Source organism: Bubalus bubalis, chromosome 18 (genome assembly GCF_019923935.1).
Source record: "Bubalus bubalis isolate 160015118507 breed Murrah chromosome 18, NDDB_SH_1, whole genome shotgun sequence".
Lineage (NCBI taxonomy): Eukaryota > Metazoa > Chordata > Mammalia > Artiodactyla > Bovidae > Bubalus > Bubalus bubalis.
Window position 1 is genome coordinate 58198051 of NC_059174.1, and position 23506 is coordinate 58221556.

Here is a 23506-nt window from a genome sequence, read left to right on the forward strand (position 1 = left end):
CCGCCCCTGACCTCGGACGTGGGGTAACTCCTCTTGGCCGCCTCCCCTCAGGCATGGGGTCCTCCCGGCTTCCATCCGTGACCTCGGACGTACACCATATTTGTCATTGTAAGAGTTGCTTATACAACCCCCTTTTATGTCAGTGTTTAAAGAGTTGGGTTTAGAAAGGGAAATAATTAAAACACGTTGGATAACAGAAACAGTAACACAATTTATAATCATTTAAAGTGTCTTGCTCTTTTTAAGGCTGTGGTTAGTGACCCAAATGATCACATCCTTTAAGTCCTCCATCTCAGACACCCAGGTACTACTGATCCTGAGTTTGTTGAACTCAGCACTATGCTGAGTTTGCTGTTTTGTAGTAGGGAATAGCCCATTTCTACCCAGGGAGAGTTTTTTATTTGTAATATAGAGACTAGAACTGCCCAAGTTCCCAGATCCCTGAATTGCTTCAGCCTCACTAGCAGGATCTGAGCACAACATGCTGTGAAAAACAGCTTTTTATTGAGAATAAACCCTTTTAGTCTTACAAGGAAGTATCTTGGCTTCCAACATAACTTGAAGCTTTTACCTGAGCAGTGTTACAGACCGTAACTTAATGCTGTCAAGGTAACAGGCCCCGCCCCCCTCCGCTGCCGGCCCCTCCCACGAACTCTGCGCACAGCGGGTGCTCGCCCCGCCCCTGGTCGGAAGCCGAGGCTCTAATACCAAAAGCCCTTTCACACAGACCCGGAAGTTGGAGAGCCCGGAGCCGAGATCCCCGAGGGGCGCCTAAGCTTCCTTCTAGAGTAAGTTTGCAGAGCTCGCTACCCCTCCAACCCCCACCTCCGCCCCCGCTCACTCATCCTCATGGTGTGGGAATTGCCAGCGACCTGAAAACCCTGGCACCCGGTGCTCGGCCCCGAATAGACGCTGCCGCTGCCGTTGCGGCCTAGTTGTCTTTTCGTTTGGGTTTTAAAGTGTTTTTGAGGCGGTTTCGGCCCTCTGTCCGCGTAGACACCGCCTCTGGCGACATTTTCCTGCTTAAAACCCTTTTTTACCTCTGGCCTCGCCAAGTAAAGCCCTCTCTCGCGAGTTGGAGTCGCGCCCCGCCGCGTCGCCTTCTCGACCGCTGGAGGCAGAGCCCGTCGCCCCCGCTCCCGGAGAGGCCGCGCCCTCTCCCTGGTCCCGGGATTCCGGAGAGCCCGCCCCGCTCCTGAGCCCCCTCCTTCCCAGCCCCTCTGTCCTCGCGTCTCCTGAGGCCGGTCCTTCTACCCGCAGGCCCCCCCTTTCCTGTCAGCCCGTCCCCTCACCCCGCGTAGGGTAGGTGACCTGGTCCAGCCTTGTGACAGCCAGTGCTGTTCCATGCCCTATTCAACTCGGTCGGAAAAGGTGCTCTTCCGGTCCCGGGGCGTCTCGTTCTGTGGCCCACTCAGTAAATTCAGGAGGCAGGAGGATCAGGAGAAGCAGAGTCAGAAGGACTGAGAGAAATAACTGCAACTGAGGAGAAAAGCATCAGGGAGAACCAATGGGAAAACTGAGAATGGCTGAGGGACTTGCAAAGGGATAGTCAAGTCAAAGAGATTAAGCCTTGAAAATAGCCCAGTGAGTAAAATGGAGAAGTATTAATAAATTAGAAAGCCAGATCTCCAGGGATTGGAAAACAGCATAGGGAGAACTGCCCCGTGTCAGTGATGGGAACGGGGAGGCGAAGCGCAATGAAGGACGTCAGAGGTGGAGAGGCCCTAACTGGGTTTTGGCCGGGTTTGAGTCCAGGCCTCTTGGGTTAGAGTCCCGAGTTGTGTTTTCATCCGGTTGGGGTCCCGCCACAGGGTTTGCGTCTCAATCTGAGGTGGCCGGTTTCATAGTGCTGGCAGAGAACGAGGTAAGGAGCAGAGGAAGAAAGGGGCTGGAAGGAAGCATAGCCACATGGGCTGCCAGAGAGTGGGGAGGAAGGGAGAGTCACAGCGAGAGAAGAGGAGTAAACTGGAGCGCAGAGAGGGAGCGGAAATGGGGGAAGAAAGAGGTAGACATAGGTATGGATTTTTGAAAGGCTCGGGAAGGTTTGGGGAGAGAGAGCATTTCGATGGGGAACGCATTGCAGCAGCCTGGGACAGGACACGTGTGAGGGAGGAAATAGGACAGGAACAGCAGGAGAGCAGAGGGAGAGAAAGAGACACCGAGACCCAGATGAAATAGGGAGATAGGTGAACAGAGGGGTAAGCTCGATCCAGGTGTGGCCAGTTGTTTGGATACAGATGATTTTTTTAGTTATACAGAGGAGGCTGAGAATTTCAAAACTCCTGTCTATAAGACTTGTGTCTTTTTTTTATTACTTGTGGCAGAAGATGACTTTCATTTGCAAACCCTGTTGAGCCTGGGGCAGTGGCTTGATTCACTGAGTTGTGAGTGAACCCTTTCCCTTGTCCTATCATAAGGTAGAGATCAGGGAAGAAGAGACCTGGAGCAAGAAATGACTGACTGTGTCACTCTGTGGTAGCTTTTTTTTTTTTTTTTAAGTTTTTTTGGCTGTGCTGTCTTCGGTTCTGTGCCGTGGGCTGAGGAGTTGTGGCTCCCAGGTTCTAAAGCACAGGCTCAGTAGTTGTGCACAGGCTTACTTGCTTGTACTTGTGGGATCTTCCTGAACCAGGGATAGAACCCATGTCCCCTGCATTGTCAGGCAGATTCTTATCCACTGTATTACTATTGGGTAGCATTTTTAAAGGAACACTTTTTTTTTTTTTAATGGATTCACATTTTCTCCTTTCTTTGTGTGTGGTGCTTTTTGTGGCTTGGAATAGGTCTTAATTCATTCAGTTTCTGTAATCATTTTTAACTTCAGAAATACGCTTTTTTAGTTTCCAGTATTGACTCATTGGAAAAGACTCTGATGCTGGGAGGGATTGGGGGCAAGAGGAGAAGGGGACGACAGAGGATGAGATGGCTGGATGGCATCACTGACTCAATGGACGTGAGTCTGGGTGAACTCCGGGAGTTGGTGATGGACAGGGAGGCCTGGCGTGCTGCGATTCATGGGGTCGCAAAGAGTTGGACACAACTGAGCGACTGATCTGATCTGATCTGATTCTACTCTTATCATCCTTTTCTAAATATGATTATTCTCAGTGTTTTTTTAAACTTTGACACCAGATTTTTAGATTAAAAATAATTCACAATTTTTTTTTTTCAAATTTTTTTCAGATTCATTCCTTGCCTGAGTGCTTTCTTCCCTTCATGTCGTACATTTGAAATTTTCTTTGGTAAGTAGTAAATCATCTAGACTATTTTGTGCCATACTTAGCAAAAATGTTACCTCGTTTATCAGTTCTAACGAGGTAGATGAACTAGAGCCTATAATACAGAGTGAAGTCAGAAAGAGAAAGACAAATACTGTATATTAATGCATATATATGGAATTTAGAAAGATGGTAACAGTGATCCTACATGCAGGGCAACAAAGGGAGACACAGATGTAAAGAACAGACTTTTGGACTGAGTGGGAGAAGGCAAGGGTGGGATGATTTGAGAGAATAGCATTGAAACATATATTACCATATGTAAAACAGAATGATCAGTGCAAGTTCGATGCACAAAGCAGGGCACCCAAAGCCAGTGCTCTGGAACAACCCAGAGAAACTGGGTGAGGAGGGAGGTGGAAGGGGGTTCAGGATGGGGGTATACATGTCCAATTCATGTTGATGTATGGCAAAAACCATCACAATATTATAAAGTAATTATCCTCCAATTAAAATAATTAAAAATTAAAAATGAGGAAACTGAAATTTTACAAGTTAATAAGCAAAGATCACCTCCCTTCCCTTTCTCTGAATTCATAGAGAAATAACATCTTGGAGGGTTTTATGTATGGGACATCGTGTAATAAAATAGACATATTTTCAACTGTGGTTTTACCAAAGACATGAATTGTGTGTATGTGTTTATGTGTGCACACACAAATGGATATTTCTGGTCTCAGCTCTTTACCAGAGAATAATGGAGGTATGACATTAGATCTTGTGAAATTAAAGGCATTTCTTTGAGATATGGGAAAATAAAAGAACATTTAACACAATAAAACCAACAAAATAAAATGCTTCATTCTTTCCTTTCAAAAAAAGAAAAAAAAACACCTAGTTTAACTAGTTAGTCTAATGGTCTGTTTTCTCCATTTTCTATGATCAGTGAAAAATGATCTGTGAGGTGATATGAAGATGTTTCCCTCAGGTCCCTTTTTGACTTTTCTGTGCAAATGAGGAAGGATGGGCTGGATTGACCTGGAACCTTCCAACAGAGCTTCTCTATTCATGATAAAAACAATTGCTCAGATCCTATTTCTAAGCTGACCCCTTACAAAGTTTTTTGTACCAGTGGATATATATTTTCAATTCTGTATTTTTAAAATATTTTACTGCAATCTTATAATAAAGAATTACCTGCTTGGTATCAGTTTGACCCAATCTTGAAAGAAAAGTTTCTTTTGCTTAGATACGTGACAGATGTTCCTGGTGTTAAATGGGATGGGCATTAAGGACAAACTTGGCCCCCTTGCACTTCAGCCTCTCATTTCATTATTCAGTTATACCTGGTTCTCTTCACTCAGCTCAGACCTTCTCATAAACGGCTTCTCTCTTGGCCTGAGGGAGCCTACTTGTAACATGGAGATGAGAGACTAGACCGGAAACTCAGCGTGAGCAACACTGACCCCTGAAATGATTAGCCAAATTGGCTGTGTGTCTGTGTGTTGCAGTTCTGGTTTGGAGGGAGTGTCTGGTGGTAATTAGAATTTTAAATAGATCCCAGTCCTCCCTCAATGAAAAACGAAAAAGAAAACTGTAGGATAGAGGCAGGATCACAGGCTGAGAATCAGATGACTTCTGTGAATAAGGCTAAATCTGAAGGGAGATTTTTTTTTTTATGTCCTGACGTTAGACCTCCACTGGCTTTCATTTGTTCTTGGGACAAAAGCTTGACTCCTCGCTGTGGCTCCACAGCCCTCTGTCAAGCTCAGGGCCCTGTAAGAGTCTCCAGCCTCACGAGCTGACCGTTTGCTCGTGGTTCAGCCTGTCTTGGTCTCATTTACCTTTTCTCTGTTTCCAAATACCAAAACCATTTCTGTCTGACTTTGTAGTTCCTTTTCTCACCTTCAGGTCACCCTGGCTCAGGCCCTTTGTCACCCTTCAAGTCTAGGCTCAGAGAGGTCTCCCCATCCCCTCCTAACAGTCTCTCTCATGTTACCCAGGTTTATTGCCTCTGTATCAGTTGCCAGCAGCAGAAATTAATGCCCTTCTTTGTGGATTATTTTAAGTCCTTCCTGGTTCCCCTCTTTTTAGGGCTCATAGTTTTCCTCTTCTTCCCAATGTGGCTGCAGTACCTGATACCGGAAATGTCTTTAGATGACAGGACTATGGGTTGGGCTGAATAATCCTCAGGGAAGACCAAGAGAACAGGGCAGGTGATGAAGATGTTTCCCATGTTCTGAACATTTCAGCTGTAATTGATCTTTACCCCATGTGACTACTTAATTACTCAAAAGAAGAGCCAAGAAATATAGGAAATCCCGAAAAGCCCTACAAAACTGGTGCCCTCAAGCAGTGGGCTAAGATGTCCCCATGTTTAGTCTGCTGGATTTAGTCCTCTGCAGCCCCCAGATCTAAGCTCTGTCCATCCAGGACCAGTCACCATCGTGGATAGCAGCTTTGCTTTCTAGGAGTTCATGTGCTCAGTGTCAACGATTGTGATTTCAGTGCACTGAGGATGAGCAGAAATGCAAAACCTAACGGGGCAGGAAGAAGACGCTGCCTGCCCCCCTGCAAGGGCTAGAATATCTTCCAAGTAGGTGTGGGTGGGGAAAACAAGAGAGAGTGAGACCTGGAGACCCTTGCTTTGAGACTTCATCATCTCAAATGCCTTTGTACATGGACTCCATAGTGGCCCCAGGTGGTGGCAGACTTTCCCAGGAGCGCCAGTCTCTTGGTTTCCATACTGCATGTACAGTGTCCTTTAGGTGGTAGCTCGTGGACACTCCTCTTGTGATCCCCTTTGCCAAGAAACCCCAGTGCGCTTTAGTCTTGCTTAGTCCAGTCATGCAGGGAGGAGAGGTAGACAAATGGGGAAAGCTGAGGGAGCCTGGTGGGGTCTGCAGGAGGCTTGTGGCAGTACTTGGGGGCATCAGGGTGAGCCCAGTGAATGGAGCGTGCGCCCATCCCAAGTGTAGTTGCAGGGACAAGGCAGGTGTGGATCTGTTGGAAAGGAATGTCTCAGTTCAGGCTGGAGAACCTGGGAGCGGGTTTGTTGGAGAGCCCGCATGGAATGGTTTGAAGTTCCAATGCCTTAGCTCGTGTTCCCGGGACAGCAGTGCTGAGGCTGACACTTGCCTGCACAGGTTTGATTTGACAACTCGTGACCACACGTGAGCAGCAATGAAGGACGTGGAATTCAGCCAGGAGAAGTCTTTTCCAGTGTTAGAACTGTGGCCTGGGCTGAGCCCGCAGGCACCTGTGGGTGCAGGAGGATGGGAGCCTTGGGCTTGAGGGGCTGGTTCTAGCAGGTGCCCCCAGCATCCACTCCACGCCCTGGCTTTTGTTGGCTCTTTTAGCAGGCAGGCACCATAGAGTAACAGGGAATATCTCAGGTCATTTTTTGCATCAACTTTGGTATCATTGTGTACTTGGGGTTGCCTGTGAAGAAAGGTTCATGTGCATTTGGAAAGATACCAAGAGAATCTGGAGTGTTTCCTTGGAAGATGCTGAGGTCTCAGTGGGCCATGTGGATCATTGGAATGATCCCTTTTTCATAGTCTTTGGAGATTTCGATGTTTGACCTGGATCACTCAATGTGAATGAAAATATGGTGTCTTGTGTCTGTGGATCCTTGGGTATCCTCTTTTGTATTTTGCCTCATGTGTGAGTCATCAGGGCTTGGAATGCTTTGTGTTTGTATAAGAGGGTTTGAGGCTCATTATGGGCTCTGTGTACACCATGAAAGTTTGTAAGTTTGTTTGAGGCCCACTGGGAAATTAGGAGTACTAAGGTTAAGGTTGCAGAATGCTTGTTATATGGTGGTCCTGCTCAGTAGGGATCTCTGGGCCCAACCTGAAAAGAGTCAAAGTCCTATGACGTAGGGGAAGATGGCTCCGAAAAATCAGAGGGCAGCCCGGAGGCTCGTCCTCTAGAAGATGGAGCTGCAACTCTCTTGCTGCCAGGCAAGTGCTGGGTTCTCTGTTATCTACTCCTGTCCCTCCCAAAATAAGCACACACACAGGCATGGTAGAGAAGACACAGAATCTTAACTGCACTCTTGGTGGTAAGGTAAATGGTACTGCTTTGTTGGAAAATAAAATGGAAGTTCCTTAACAAATTAATATAAAACAGTTCTACAGTCTGTCAAACCCATTTCTGACAGATATCCAAAGGAAAAGTGATCAGTTTTTCAGAGATATGTCCGGAGTCCCATGAGTGTGACTGGATTTGCAGTAGCCAAGGCATAGACACAGCCCAGATGTCTCTTGACAAAAGAATAGGTAACAAAAGTGTGGTATAGAAATATTTATTATATACTGTATACTCATGAACTATTTTTTCTCTATATATAAATATAAAAATCAAGAATCCTGCATTTATGCCAAAATGAATGAACCTAGAGAACATTATGCCAAGTTAAATGAGCCTGACAAAGGAGGACAGACAGTATGTGGAAACTAGAATTGTCAAACTCATAGAGCCATCGAGTGATAAGGCTGTTACCAGGAGCTGGGTGGAGGGGGAAATGGGGCACTGGTAGTCAAAAAGTAGAGATTTTCAGTTGTAGAATAAGTAAGTTCTGGGGATCTGAGGTACTGCGTGCTGCCGTTAGTGTTTCTATATCCTTGAAATTCACCCAGAGAGAAATAATACAGTATATTCATAGGTGGAAGTGTAACTTACTCGACTATAATAATTATTCAGTGTATGAATCTACCACATAATCACTTTGTACACAGTACGTTTATACCATTTTTGTTAGTTACACCTTAGTAAGGCAGGGAAAGAAAAAGAGAGTTGGGGGGTGCTCTTCTCCTCTGAATGGTGCTCAGCCCAGGCTTCACGTTTCATTCATGGGGCCTTTGCATACCCATGTTTTGTACCCTCTGACCAGAGATTTCCCCTTCAGGTAACTTGTGTTGGTCCACAGCTCGAGAATGTTTAAGATGCCCCAGCTGATTCCAATCTGGATCCCTCACTGAGCATCAGGACTCTGAGTCCTCCCAGTCCTGAGGGCTGAGATCTGGGCTGAGAAGGGCGTGCTCTGTTCTGACTGAGGATGGATCAGGGCCTGCTGTGTGACCTGAAGGAGACTGCCTGGTCAGCGGAGGTGCCCCCTGTTGCTGTGGACATGAGGCCTCACCAGGAGGGGAGTGTGATCCGACGGAAAGTGTGGGAAAGTCGATGTTGGTCTGTCTGCGGGAGTTGACTGTCCTGAGTCCCTCCTGAGACAGTGGCCACAGGGGACTGTGTGTTCCTCATGGTGAGGGCTTCCCTGTGTGTGTGGTTGGGGCTCAGGAAGGGGATGTGTTGACTCTAAGCATTAAACAGCATGTTTTCAACTTTCATGATAGACCTCTGAAGACTTACGTTGCCTGAGGAAGCTCTGAAGTTAAGGAAGAGGAAAGAAAAGGAGTGAGGCATGGCTCTTTCTCAGGTAAGGTCATATTTAGTCTGTCCTTCCTGAAATGCCCTTCTCTGGACTTGCTAATGGTGTCTGACTGTGGAGTGTCCTGTGTGACTCCTGTACACGCACACTCACCTGGGGCCTTCCCTCAGGGCCTGTTGTCTCCACTTAGATCCCGTCTCCCCATGACCTGGTGGCCTGGCCCTTGTGAGGAGGCTCCCCTGGGCACCATCCTGGGCAGGGCTTCTCACCCATGGGTTGGAGACAGGGTCTTAGTGCTGTTGGGAGTCAGGGATTGCTTAGGGCCTATCTGGATGTGCTATCTGCTCTATCAACCAGGGTAAGGAAACTGCACGTGGAAGTCAGGTATTAATATGCACAATAGCCGGTAAAATCTGGGAATCAGATCAATTAGGGGAAGTTTGTTCTGACTTTTTTAAGGCAGTTCAAACTAAAATGTGGGTCAATCTCTTTAAATCCTTATTGCTAATAGAATGGAAAGTTCAGAAATAGACATTAGTGAAACAGTGTTTTTTAGTTCATTATCAGATTTAAGCTATGAAATGAATCTAAGTCTTTGGCAGGTGGAAATATTCATCACCTCCATTCTTCAGAGGTTGTCCTTTCACTCTGTGGATTGAATCCTTTGACACAGAGATGTTTTAACCTTTAATGCAAGCAAGATTCCACCTTCATTCTTTTGCTGGTGGATATCTATTTTCTCAGCATCATGGTTATGGAGACTGTCCTTGCCCTTTTGTGTATCTTGACATCCTTGTGAATATACCTTACATATACACAAAGAATTATTTCTGAGTACTGTGTTCTGTTCAGTTGCTTTGTCTGTTTTTATACCAGTACCACATCACCTTGATTACCTTGTAATGGGTGTTGAATTAGAAAGACCTCCATCTTCCTTCTTCAAGAGTTTTGCTGTTTGCTCTTTGAATAGTTCTGTGACTTTCACCATGTTTTATTCTGCTTCTACAAAGATTGCCATGGCAGTTTTGATAATGAGTTAATTGATTGATTGATCCTTTGTGTGGTTATTAAAGAGTCTTTTTTGATATAGCATATTTCTTTTGTAATCTTTATGATTTTTACTGATGAAACTTTGTCATGTGGGAAAGAAGATAAATTTACTTCTTTTTCAATTTGGGGACCTTTGATTTCTTTTTCTCATCTAATTGCTCTAAGGGTTTCAGTGTTTTGTTGAACTGCAGTGCAGAGTGTGTGTCCTTGCCTTCTTCTTGACCTCAGAGGAAAAGCTTTCATTCTTTCCCCATTGCTGTGCTCTTTTCATAATGGCATTTATTATGTTGATGTTGGTATAATTTATTGTTTGTCGTTTGTTGAGTGTTCCATCTTGAAATGTTGTCAAATTTTTGTCGAATGATTTTTTCTGCATCGAGATGATCCTGTTTTTTTTTTTTCCATTAATCTGTTAATGTAGTGTTTCATATTAATTGATTTTTGTATGTTGACTTCTCCTTGCCTTATATGAATAAAATCCACTTGGTCATGGTGTCAGATCTTTTTATTTATTTTAATTGAAGGATAATTGCTTTACAGAAATTGTTGTTTTCTGCCAAATACCAACATGAATCAGCCATAGGTATACATATGTGCCCTCCCTCCCATCTTCCTCCCTATCCCACCCCTGTAGATTGTTAGAGAGCCCCTGTTTGAGTTCCCTGAGTCATTCAGCAAATTCGCATTGGCTCTCTGCTTTACATATGGTAATGTAAGTTTCCATTTTACTCTCTCCATACATCTCACCCTCTCCTTCCTCCCCTCCCGCTCCATCTGTTCTCTGTGTCTGTTTCTCCAGATCTTTTTAATGTGTTGAAGTGGGTTTGCAAGTATTTTAATTTTGCATCAGTATTCATCAGGAGTATTGGTTTCTAGTTTTCCTTTCTTGTGTCTTTGGGAAATCATCAAACTATTAGAATCATGATTGCTCCATACAATTAGCAGGATTAGTGGTAATTCTTTTGTAAATGTTGGTAGAATTTGGTCCTGTATTTTTCTTAGAGGTTTCTGACTACTTTTCAAATCTCTCTAGTTATAATGGGCTTCCCTGGTGACTCAAATCATAAAGAATCTGCCTGCAGTGCGGGAGACCCAGGTTCTATCCCTGGGTCGGAAGAGTCCCTGGAGAAAGGAATGGCTGTCTAGTCCAGTATTCTTGTCTGGAGAAATTCCATGGACAGAGGAGCCTTGTGGGCTACAGTGCATGAGGTCACAAAGAGTCAGACACGACTGAGTGGCTAACACTTTCACTTTTAACACTTCTCAATTTTTTAATTTCTTAATAAGTAAAAGAGTTTGTATGTTTCTGAGAATTTGCCAGTATCTCCTATATTCTGTCATTTATAGGCATTATTGGTCATAGTCCTTCCTTATCTTTAGAAACTTTCTTTGACCTCAGTTGTAATCACTCCTGTTTCATATCTGTTTTTAGTTCTTTGAATCTTTTTTTTCTCTTTTCCTTAGTCTAGGTGGGGTTTTCCTATACAGTTTTTTCAAAACATCAACTCTTGGTTTGTTGATTTTTATATTTTTCTGCTTTCTATTTTATCTCTGGTTTAATCTTTCTTATTTACCTGTTTCCTTCTGCTAAACTTGAGTTTAGTTTGTTTTCCATTTTCTGCTTCCTAGAAGTCTAAAAGTAGAGTTCAGATTTAAGATCTTTCCTCTTTTTTACTGTAAGCATTTAACAGTTCAGACTTTCTTTTTAGTACAGACTTCTCTCTGTGTTATAAATTTTGTAATGTTGTCTTTTTGTTTTCATCCATGTATTTAAAAATTTCCATGTGATTTTTTTCTTAGACCCATTTGTGGTGTAAGAGTGAGTTGTTTAATGTCCACATTTTGGGAATTTTCTTTTTTTCTTGTGTTTATTTCATTGTTGTTAGGGAAGATACTTTTATGGTATCAGTCTCTTAAAGTTGTTAATTTTGGCCTAACCTGTGGTGTCTCATAGAGAATGTTTTGTGTGTCCTTGAGATGCATGTGTTTTATGCTTTTGTTGGGCCGTGTGATCTGTACATGCCTGTTCAACTTGAACGTTGAAATCTCATACTATTCCTGTGCCACTATTTATGTCTTCCTTTCCCTTAATGTTTGCTTCATTTTTCTGAGATATCTAATGTTAGATGCATATATATTTTTACTTGTTACAGCTTTTTGGTAAATTGACCATTTTATCATTATACAATTTATCTCATTGCACTTTTTTTTTTCCTTCAGTTTATTTTGTCTGATATAACAGTCTCCCCTGCTCTCTTTAGGATGGACTGTCTTTTCCATCCTTTCACTTTTCACCTTTCCATGTCCTTAGGTTTGTGAGTGCTACTTGTTTCAACTCTGACAAACTCTGTGTCTCTTGCCCTGTGTTTTTCCTGTTACTTGTTCTAGTGGCCCCTGCTCATGCACATCGTATGGTGGTGAAAGACAGGCACCCTGGACAGCTCCTTTCATGCCACTGTAATTTCAGAAGGAATGTATTGAATGCTTCCTTCCCATCATGATGTTTCTTGAGATAGTCTTGCTTAATAACTATTTTTTTACATATTCTTTTTGCCATGATTTTTAATTCTCCAAGAAGTTTTTTACTTTACTATTGTGATCATTTTTTTTTGTCATAATCTAATGACTCTTCTAATTTCAAATCACTGTTTTATTGATGGAAAAAAAAGCAAAGAAAGTCTTTGGCTTCTGTTAATGCCTTGCTATGTAAATTTACATGGATAAAATTGTATTTGTAGTTTTGTATATGGTAATTTTATTATGAATTGAATTCAGGTATTTTTTTTTTATTGTTTTTACCAGTTTTCTTTTGGTAGCCTAGTATAGAATCCTGTTAACAAACTCAGCTGAGTACAAAAAATACATTTTTATTGTCTGAAAGATGCTGAAATACATGTGAATAAAAAATAAATGTGGATGATATAAAATTGTCTAATAAATCTGTCAAGAGATGAATCCTCTCATTTCAGTTAATTTTTTATAGATATGTATGCATGCATGTGCAAGTCTGTGGTTTAGATAGAAGACATCATGATTTAAAAACTACATATCACTTTTTTTTTTTTCAGTTGAAATTATGTTATCAGTATAATCTGTGGCCTTGGAATTTTCTAAACAATCCTGTTAGTGTTTAAGGAGTAAATGACTAACAGTTGTGTTTCTGTATCCACATCTATAATGACCTTTCATGCCATTCCACATTGTTCACCTTGGACTTTGTTTTTTTTTTCATAGTAATACAATATTTATTTGTTTTCCTTCTGTGAAACCGTGAGCCCACCACTTTTCCCAGGCTGGCTGGGGAGTTACAGGAAAGGGAACATACAGGGCAGACACAGGGGAAAGAACTATGGGAGGTGGAAACAGCTCCTTCACATCGTGAAGAAAATGAGCTAGACCACCATCAAGCAAAAGAGCCCCATGGCCTTTGAGAGGGCCATGCCCATGGCGTAGAAGAGCTACTGTTTGAGAGAAGGGTTCCTGGCATAACAGTGATGAAGCTCCTGAACACAGTCCCACTTCCAGGCCTGGAGCCAGCCACCCTTGCTGTGGCAGCTCCAGCTCCAGGGAACTTGTCTGCTGTGTCAGAGTCCCTTGAAATGGCACTGGTTCGGAAGCTGTGGCTAGGAATAAGTGAGATGGTCCGGGGACCTGGGGCTACCAAGCTGCTGTGGCTCTCATCGGTCAGTGTCTCCAGTCCTTCACCACCACTGTGGACAGTGATCACTCAACAGGGGGGAGGTTCTCCCGATCAGGGAGGGGGTGGAGACGAATTTGGCACAGGTGTCCATTTTCAGGGGATGAAGGCCAAAGGCCCAAGAGCTGCTCCCCATGCAGACAAAACAGAGGGGCAGGGAGGAGGCTCACCTTGGACTTCTTTCAAGTTTTCTTTAGGAGCCTTCTGTCAAAGGATTTTTAATGTTCTCTGTATTACTTAACTGTTAGATGCTTAAGCTTCAGTTGCTGAGCCCAAGCCTCTGAGTTCAGGTGCTTCGTGTAATATTTACCTTCTTGATCTGAGTTGAGTTTCTCAGAGTGTCTGTGACACAGTTTTTCTTCTGTAAGGTGGGAACAGATGGTTCTTTAATGAGCTATTACATTGATGACAGGTTCTTGCCTGTAAAGTACTTGTTTAATGTTTAGAGTAATACTACAGTAATTTAGAGCAGCCGGAAGCCTTCAGACACTTTTGGTCCTTGCTGCTGTTATCAACGTCATAACTGAAAATTTTGACCTTTCCATTAAAAGTGCCATGGACTTTGTCATCTCTGAATACACCACTCATGCTGTACCTCATCTAGATAATGAATTGCACTCACTGGGTAGAACATAAAATCTGACACTTCTGTATAGCCAATATACTGTTGAGTTGTATTTATATATATTTCATGGATTTTGAACAATGATGAAAATTCTGTATTAAATTGGAGGATCTCATAAGGTCTTAGGAAAAGCATAAGAAATTAAAATTAGAGATCCATAATTTCTCCAGATACCCCTGCATGGATCTGTTAGAACACATACTTGAACCAAGTCAATCCTTAACCCTTACTACCCTTTCTCTTTTGCATGAAAATGAGAACGTTTCATGGCCCTTTTGGTGACATGTGGTTTCATTTCAGGAACGACTGACCTGTGAGGATGTGGCCATTGAATTCACTCAGGAGGAGTGGGAATTCCTGGACCCTGCTCAGAGGGCCTTGTACTGGGACGTGATGCTGGAGACCTGCAGGAACCTGGTATCTGTGGGTGAGGATGACTTCCTTCCAGAGCTGCCCTTGGGTATCTGCATTTTCCCTGTGTGCCCCTTGGGAGGCCCTGATGTCTTTCATCTGAGGCTTCTGGTGACTCGGGCATGATACAGCTTCACAAGGTTAAACTGACCCTCGTCAGATGCTGTGTCTGTTTCATGTCACTGACTAAGGATCATACCTGCACCCCGTGCATTGGCAATGCAGAGTCTTAACCACTGGATCACCAGGGGAGTCCCAGAATTTCTGTTTCGGATCTGAATAGTATCTCCACATTGGAGCACGAGAAAAAGCTCTGGACAGTGGGGAGCGATGTAAAAATAGCTAAAAATACAATGTATAAAGAAAAACGAATATCTCAAAAGGGCTGTTTTTTTCTGTTTAGGAGTGGGACAAGTTGGTGGATTGGATTCTCTGTGGTGGTTACTTAGGAAAATGTAAGGAGAGTGGATAGAGAGATCGTCTTTTTGATCCTAGATCCTACGAGGGGAGCATATGTGAATCTCGCAGGCTCTTAGCTTGCCATCTGTAGGTCGAGCGCATGGTCCCATATCCAGATCCTGTAATGTCTGACCTTCATGTTGTGTTATTTTTATTCTTGTGCTGCTCTACCCAGTCTGGGAATGTCAGCTGTTCCCGATGTTACATTCTCCTTACTTTGTATCCTTTTACCTCTTAAATTTCTTTGAAATATATTCCTGAGGGTTTGAAATTTTATCTGGTTTCTTTGCTGTGATAACCCACCTATGTTTAATTGGCAGCCTCTGGTGAGTCTCTTTGGAGTGGATTTACTAGGTAACAGAAAACTGTGATGGAGACACTATTCCTAATGTTATTTTCTTGCTCTGTACAAAGTCACCACTTGAAGCTATCCAGTAGAGTGGTCAGTATGTTCTAGGATTATGAGAGAGAAAGTATCACGAGAGCCTGATACATCTTTCCAGGTTATTTTCTGGCTTTGGAGACTCTGTCAAGGGCACCATGACAGTGTTGTTCATGTGTATCAAGGACCATATATTTTAGCCTCTGTAAATGGTATGGGAATTTATCCCAGGACAACTTTGTCCAAGTTCACATTCTCATATCTATGAGGCTATTGGCTGCACTGTTGTTCTGTGCATTGTAAGTATTTTTTATTTTTTCATTGAGTCCAAATTTCTGTGTTACTCTTAGTGTTTCTGTTTTGTATTTGCAATGCTTTGGATGGTTGATTGGGGAATGGTCCCTATGGTGGAACTGATGATCAGTCCCTCTTAAAATTCTTTGTATATTCTTTTTACTCATTTATTATCAGATATATGATTTCCACATATTTTCTCTTTTACTGTTGATTGTCTTTTCAAACTCACTGCATTTTAATGCACAGTAGTTTATAATTTTGATATAGTTCAATTTATTATCTGGTTTTAATTTGTGGCCTGTGCTTTTGGTGTTATATCTGGTAAATCATTTGTGGGTCCAATTTCCAGAAACAGTTCCTGCACGTTTACTTCTAGGAGTTTTATACATTTGGGACTTAGGTTTAGGTCTTTGAGCCATTTTGAGTTCATTTTTGTCTATAGTGTAAGATAATGTTCCAAGTAAATTCTTTTGCTGGTGGGTGTTCAGTTTTGTCAACATGTCTTGTTTCATAGACTGCTTCCCCCACTTAGTAGTTTTTACACCCTTGTGAAACATCATTTGAACATCTCCACAAGAGGTGTTTTTGTTTTTGTTTTAACCATTCTTTTTAGGTATGCTGCTGCTGCTGCTAAGTCGCGTCAGTAGTGTACGACTCTCTGCGGCCCCACAGACGGCAGCCCACCAGGCTCCTCTGTCCCTGGGATTCTCCAGGCAAGAACACTGGCGTGGGTTTCCATTTCCTTCTCCAATGCATGCATGCATGCATGCCAAGTCGCTTCAGCTGTATCCAACTCTGTGTGACCCCATAGATAGCAGCCCACCAGTCTCCTCTGTCCCTGGGATTCTCCAGGCAAGAATACTGGAGTGGGTTGCCATTTCCTTCTCCACTTTTTAGGTATAGTTAATTTACAATGTTGTGTTTCAGGTATACAGCAGTTTACAAGACACTTAATATAGTTCCCTGAGCTATATCGTAGGTTCTTGTTGTTTATCTATTTTGTATATATATTAGTTTGTATATATTCAGACTCCTAATTTATCTCTCCCTTTCCAGCCCCTACCGCCATTCTGCACTATCTCCTTTGGTAACCATAAGTTTGTATTTTATGCTGGTGAGTTTATTTTGTGAATAAGTTCATTTGTATCATTTATTTCAGTTCAACATTATAATGTCCTATGATATTTGTCTTTCTCTGTCTGATTTCACTTAGAATAATCTCTAAGACTGTCTATATTGCTGGAAAAGGCATTACTTCATTGTGTTTTATGCTGTGGAAGTGGCAACCCACTCCAGTGTTGTTGGAGTTGTTGTCTTCAGTGCCATGAAGAATTTCACGGACAGGGGAGTCTGGCAGGCTGCAGGCCATGGGGTCTTAAAGAGTTGGACACAGCTGAGCTACTTTCACTTCACAATATTCCCTTGTATATATGTACCACATATTCTTTATCCCTTTATCTGTCAGTGAACATTTAGGTTGCTGCTATGTTTTGCCTGGTATAAATAGCGCTGCTAAAAACATTGGGGTGCATGAATCATTTTGAATTGGTTTTCATCCTTTCTGGATATATGCCCAGGATTGGAATTGCTGGTTCATGTGATAGCTCTATTTTTAGTTCTTTATGGAACCTCCATGCTATTCTCCAAAGTGGCAGTACCAATTTATGTTCCTTCCAACAGTGTAGGAGGGTTCTCTTTTCTCCATACCCTCTCAAGCATTTATTGTTTGTAGACTGTTTGATGGTGGTCATTCTGACCAGTGTGAGGTGATACATTTTTGTGGTTTTGATTTGCATTTCTCTCATAAGTAGAGATGTTGAACATCTTTTCAGGTGACTGTTGGCCATCTATTTGTGTCCTTTGGAGAAATATCTGTTTTGATCTTCTGCTCAGTTTTTGATTGGGTTGTTTGTTTGTTTTGATATTAAGCTGTATGAGCTGTTTGTATATTTTGGAAATAAATCCCTTATAGGTAGCATCATTTGCATATATAGTCTCCTAGTGCAAAACTTGTATTTTTGTTCTTTTTTTGGTTTCCTTTACCTTGCAAAAAGGTTTTAAATTTAATTAGGTCTCATTTGTTTGATTTTGCTTTTATTACCATGACTCTAAGAGATAGATCCAGAAAAATTTTGCTGACATTTATGTCAGTGTTTTGCATTTGTTTTCCACTATGAATTTTATAGTATCTGGTCTTGCATTTAGATGTTTAATGCATTTTGAGTTTATTTTTGTTTGTGGTGTTAGAGAATGTTGTAATTTCATTCTTTTTCATGTAACTATCCATTTATCCCAGCATCACTTATTAAAGCGACTTCTTCATTCTGTATTCTTTCCTCCTTTGTTATAGAATAATTGACACTAAGTAAATTGGTTTATTTCTGGGTTTTCTATCCTGTCCTACTGATCTGTGTTTCTGTTTTGTGCCATTATCATACCACTTCCCTGGTGGCTCAGAGGGTAAAGCATCTGCCTATAGTGCAGGAGACCCAGGTTTAGTCCCTGAGTCAGGAAGATCTCCTGGAAAAGGAAATGGCAACCCACTTCAGTATTTTTGCCTGAAAAATCCCATGGACAGAGGAACCTGCTAGGCTGCAGTCCATGGGGTCACAAAGAATCGAATATGACTGAGTGACTTCACTTTCACTTTGTTGACTGTAAGTTTGTAGTATAGTCTAAACTCAAGGAACATGATTCCTCCAGCTCTGTTCTTCCTTCTCAAGATCATTTTAGTTATCAGAGTCTTTTGTATTTGATACAAATTAAGTTTTTCTTTGTTTTATGAAATATGTCATTGTTAATTTCATAAGGGTTGCATTGAATATGTCGATTGCCTTGGATAGTATGGTCATTTTGACAGTGTTACTTCTTTCAATCCAAGAACATGGTATATTTTCCATCTGTTTGTGTCATCTTTGGTATCAGTCATCAGCATCTTATAGTTTTATGAGTACAGTTCTTTTGACATTTTAGGTAGGTTTATTCCTTAGAATTTTTTTATTTTCTATGAGATGGTGAATGGGATTGTTTCATTAATTTTACTTTCTGATATATCATTATTAGTGTATAGAAATGCAGCAGTATTCTATATATTTTGTATCCAGAAAGTTGACTCTGTTCATTGATGAGGTCTAGTAGTCATCTGGTGGCATCTTCAGGATTTTCTGTGTGTAGCATCATAGTGACAGTTTAGCTTTTTTTTTTTTTTTTTTTTTTACTTGAATTCCTTTTATTTCTTGTTCTTTTCTGATTGTTGTGGCTAGGACTTCCAAAAATGTGTTCAACAAAATTGGCAATAGTGAACATTCTTGTCTTATTCATGTTGTTAAGGGGAATGCTTTCAGTTTTTCCCTGTTGAGTATGATGTTAGCTGTGTGTTGGACATATACAGTCTTAATTATGTTGAGGTAGGGTTCATCTGTGCTGACTTTCTGAAGGGTTTTTTTTTTTTTATCATAAATGGCACTTGAATTTTGTCAGAACCTTTTCTGCATCTAATGATCTTCATATGGTTTTTAGTCTTCAACTGTTGTGATGTATTATACTGATTAATTTGTGGATATTGAGAAATCTTGTATCCCTGCAATAAATTCCACTTGATCATGGTATGATCCTTTTATGTGTTAGTAACTGAATCTGCTCTTTTGAACTCAGGTAAGGTCTAGGAGAGTAAAGCCTTTTTCTACAAAAATAAGTTGGATGCCTCAGAAAGGCTTTTGTAACTGGGAAGGTCTTCCAGAGTCAGTTTCAATCCCTCCTTTTCTTTGATACTCCTCGATCTTGAGATGAACATGTGTGGAAGAAGAAACAAAATAAATGTCCAGTAGAGAGGTTAATCATACTTGGCAGAGGAACCCAGATTTAGATAGCCTTTTCCTGGATTTTCCTTCTGATTTATGCTAATAAGATTCTTACACAATATCCTGGAATATTGTGTATGTTTTTCTTGAATATAAGCATTCCATTGTAACTTACAAAATTCACAGTTGGATACATTACATTGTAAATAGTATAACAGGTATTATCCTCCTTTCTCCATATATCACAGTCACTTTTAAAATCTCTCTTGTTTCTGTCCCATACCCATAGTATAATGGCCATAAACTTGCTGAACCAGTTCTTTTCTTTTAAGGTCAGTATAGTAGTTTGTGCTCTCAGTTATTTTCCTAAAGACATGCAGTCATAAGCTGTTATCTGACATAAACCTGTGTACCCTATGCTCCACGCAGGCCCTTTCTTAGTCCTGACCATTCCTCACATAGTACCTTGATACGGATGGAAACATTGTTCTTACCTATCACATCCCTCCACCTTCTACATACTCTCACTGTAAAGATAATGTCTGGTCATTTATTGAACAAGTTTCTCAGGACATGACCTAAATCACTCTGTACATCCATGATGGCTCACAAACCATTTCGAGATGGGGTGGTTAAATAATAGTTAAACAGAGTACTTCTCTCTTATATCTTCCTTGATATTTTCTTTCTAAGTTCCTTGTATTTTTTTTTTTTTTTTAATATTTTCTAGTCTATTCATTCGGTGGGTGGTCATGTTTACAAAAAAGTTTTCTCAGTCTGTAGGTTCAGATTCATATCCTGGTTCTCTTACCACTTTGTGCACCAATTGGGTGTGTTTCCTACTCTGATTAGAGAAAAACATGTTATTTTACTTCATGCCTTTTAAAGCAAATTAGTGCTGTCAGTTGTATTACAGTAATGCATGTTTTATAGTAAATACTCAAAATTTACTTAAAGCTAATATCTATATTCTGTCATGTTCTTTATGATATGACTTTATCTACATTATATCTTTTTAAATTTTTATTAATTTTTTAATTGGATAATTGCTTTACAGAATTTTGTTTTCTTTCAAACCTCAACTACATTATATCTTGTATGCTTTTCACTTGCAACATTTTTCAGCAATATTGTGTCTGACGCTAGTCAATAAATACACAAAGCACTCACTTTATATTTATTATATTTTGGTGCCATTAAACCAGGTAATTAAGAATAGTACATGGCTAGAGATAAGCCTTCCTTGGTGGCTCAGTGGTAAAGAATTTCCTGCTAATGCAGAAGATGCAGGTTTGATCCCTGAGTCAGGAAGATCCCATGGAGAAGGAAATGACAACCCACTCCATTATTCTTACCTGGGAAATCCCACGGACAGGAGTCTGGTGGGCTACAGTCCACGGGGTCGCAAAGAGTCAAACACGACTGATCGACTGAACAACAACATAGGTGGGGATTGCTTTGGTTATTGGCTGTTAGAAAACTGGTGAATATTTTACGTCTTAATTTATGTGTCATTTAGCGTGTATTCTGCAATACAGCTGACACATACTACTTGTTAACATTGTAAAATGCCTTTTCTTTTTGCGTACGTAGTTCTAGAGCAGATTTAGAAAACTGTGTTGTTTCCAAAAAATTGTTTTAGTCATATTCTTCATTTTCTCATTTGTTTTCGACTGTAAACAACCAATTATGAATAGTTAATTATTAATTGGGTAAGCTTGGTTTTGGATTATTTACTGTTATAATATATAATACATTGTTTAGAATTTATGTACAGTAAGTATGCAGAATACAATGATAGTATAATACTTTTCTTTTCAATTTGAGACAACTGTTGTTTGATACATTCCTAGGGGTCCTGGTAGAAAAATAACCCTGTTTTTGAGAGTTGGCCTAAGATTGTCCAATGTGAGTGTGTTTGGCATATGGTTTTTAAAAGTAGGCTACCTTAATGGTGAATTTATGTTATCATGCTTTCTTAAGTTAAGTATTCTATTACTTTAGTGTTTGTAGAAACTTAAGGTCATCATTGTGGTGTTTCATAACTTGGTGTAAGTATTACTTTTGGTGTAATATATATTCAACAAGAAAGATTTATTTGAATTATTGTGAGCAGGATACCTGTGGTTCTTTTTATCTTGTAGATATCTCTCCTACACATGTGATCAAGCATTTACAACCCAAAGCGACCAGTGATAAACGAGAAACATTCCAAACATTGATGCTGGGAAGACCTGAAAGCTGTGAAATTGAATGCTTTCATCTTTGGGAAAGTCAGGAAAATATGTGTGACTTTGTGTGTCAGGGGAGAGATGACAAAAGAAATTACAAAGGAACACCTGTAAGCCTTAATGGAAATGTGCCTGATGGAAGAGATTCGCATGATATAAAGGATGCAGGAATCAAGCCCTTTGGAAACAGGCTTGGATTTAACTTTCAGGATAAACTGCAGATATTTCAAACTGGCGGGATAATTTCTGAATATTATGAAGTTGAGAGGTCTGTCAACAACAGTTTCTCATTTTCACCACTTCAAAGAACCACTGTTTCTAATATATATGGGAATGATTTCATGAATCCTTCAGTAGTAACACAAGACCTCAAAGCACAGAGGGAAAAACCTTACAAATGTAATGAGTGTGGGAAAGCCTATCTTAAGGGCTCATACCTCATTAAACATCAGGCCATCCATATAAGAGAGAAATCACATAAATGTGAAGTATGTGACAAATTGTTTGATCAAAGTTCACAGCTTGCACGTCATTTGAAAATTCATTCTGAAGTGAAATGTTACAAATGTAACGAGTGTGGCAAAACCTTTAATGATAGCTCCACCCTTGCTAGACATCAGATAACCCACTCAGGAGCAAACTTACATAAATGTGATATATGTGGTAAAATCTTTGGTCAGAATTCATTCCTTGTAAATCATCAGAATATCCATGCAAGAAAGAGAAGTTACCAATGTAATGAGTGTGGCAAAACCTTTACTGACAGCTCAAATCTCAGGAGACATCAGAAAATTCATACAGGAAAGAAATTATTTAAATGTGATATATGTGACAAAGTCTTCAGCCGAAATGCACACCTTGCTGGTCATCAGAGGGTTCATACTGGAGAGAAACCTTACAAATGTAATGAGTGTGGCAAGCACTTTAGTCAACCTTCACAGTTCATAAGTCATAAGAGATTTCATACTGGAGAAAAACCTTACAAATGTGATGAGTGTGGCAAGGCCTTTCGTGTAAAGTCAATCCTTTTAAGTCATCAGACAGTTCATACTGGTGAGAAACCTTACAAATGTGATGAGTGTGGAAAAGTCTTCGGTCAAAAACCACATCTTCGACTTCACTGGAGAATTCATACTGGAGAGAGACCTTTCAGATGTGATGAGTGTGGCAAGTTCTTCAGTCGAAATTCACACCTTACAAGTCATCGGAGAATACATATAGAGAAACCTTTCAAATGTTTCGAGTGTGGAAAATCCTTTATTCAGGTCTCAGCACTCACTAAACATCAGAAAATCCATACATGAGAGAAACTCATGTGAATGTGGTATATGTTAGAAGTCTACAAAATTCAAAGTTCAAAATTTACACCCTACTCTTGGTCAGAGAATTCACACTACTGAGAAACCATACAAATGTCATGAGTCTGGCAACATCTTAGGCTTCATGAGAAAATTCATACTGGATAGAAGCCAGATATATATGTATTTATTAGTCAGGTCTTTAGAACATGGATTCATTCTAGAAAGATTCCTCACAAATTCCACAAATGTTGGGGGGGGGGGGGGGAAACAAACAAACAAACAAAAAACCCTATCCTCACTGCTCAAGTCTCAACAGTAGTATCAGAGTATTTATCCTGGAGAAAACACACAGCAATGTAATGTGTGTGGCGAGGATCTTACCCAAAAGTCACAAGATAGGAACATAGTGGAGCCATACTTCCCAGATTCAGTGATTGTGGCAAATCCTTTACCTTTTTCACTATATTTAGTCTCTGATGACTTTAGTTCAGGTACTCAGCAATTGCAGTAAGTTCTTTTCTTGTAAAAGAAACCTGAATTCTAACTCAGCAAAGATGATTCTTTGGGACAGTAGCCCACCATCTTTTTGGTCTCCTGGCTTTCTGAATAAAGTCACTATTCCTTGCCCAACAAGTAGTCTCTCAGT

At 40.8% G+C, this 23506-nt stretch overlaps 1 protein-coding gene and 1 pseudogene across 2 annotated transcripts; one reads left to right on the forward strand and one right to left on the reverse strand.

Moving 5' to 3' along the window:
* Positions 1 to 638: 638 nt before the first annotated feature.
* Positions 639 to 23490, forward strand: LOC112580427 (zinc finger protein 160). Of its 2 annotated transcripts, none has more exons than XM_025270239.3 (5): positions 639 to 788; positions 3181 to 3239; positions 8573 to 8655; positions 14280 to 14406; positions 21473 to 23490. In XM_025270239.3, the coding sequence occupies exons 3-5, from the start codon at positions 8641 to 8643 to the stop codon at positions 22861 to 22863; spliced, it is 1533 nt and encodes a 510-aa protein (XP_025126024.2). In that variant the 5' UTR covers positions 639 to 788; positions 3181 to 3239; positions 8573 to 8640; the 3' UTR covers positions 22864 to 23490. The 2 variants fall into 2 exon arrangements, with proteins under 2 accessions (XP_025126024.2, XP_025126026.2); XM_025270241.3 differs by having other exon boundaries at positions 14280 to 14396.
* Positions 13050 to 13448, reverse strand: LOC112580434 (annotated as a pseudogene).
* Positions 23491 to 23506: the final 16 nt, after the last annotated feature.

Bases quoted from the DNA above. Each gene is read 5' to 3' on its own strand.
- LOC112580427 (XM_025270239.3), top strand. The intron at 14,407-21,472 runs GTGAGGATGACT...TTTATCTTGTAG, and splicing joins CAGGAACCTGGTATCTGTGG to ATATCTCTCCTACACATGTG.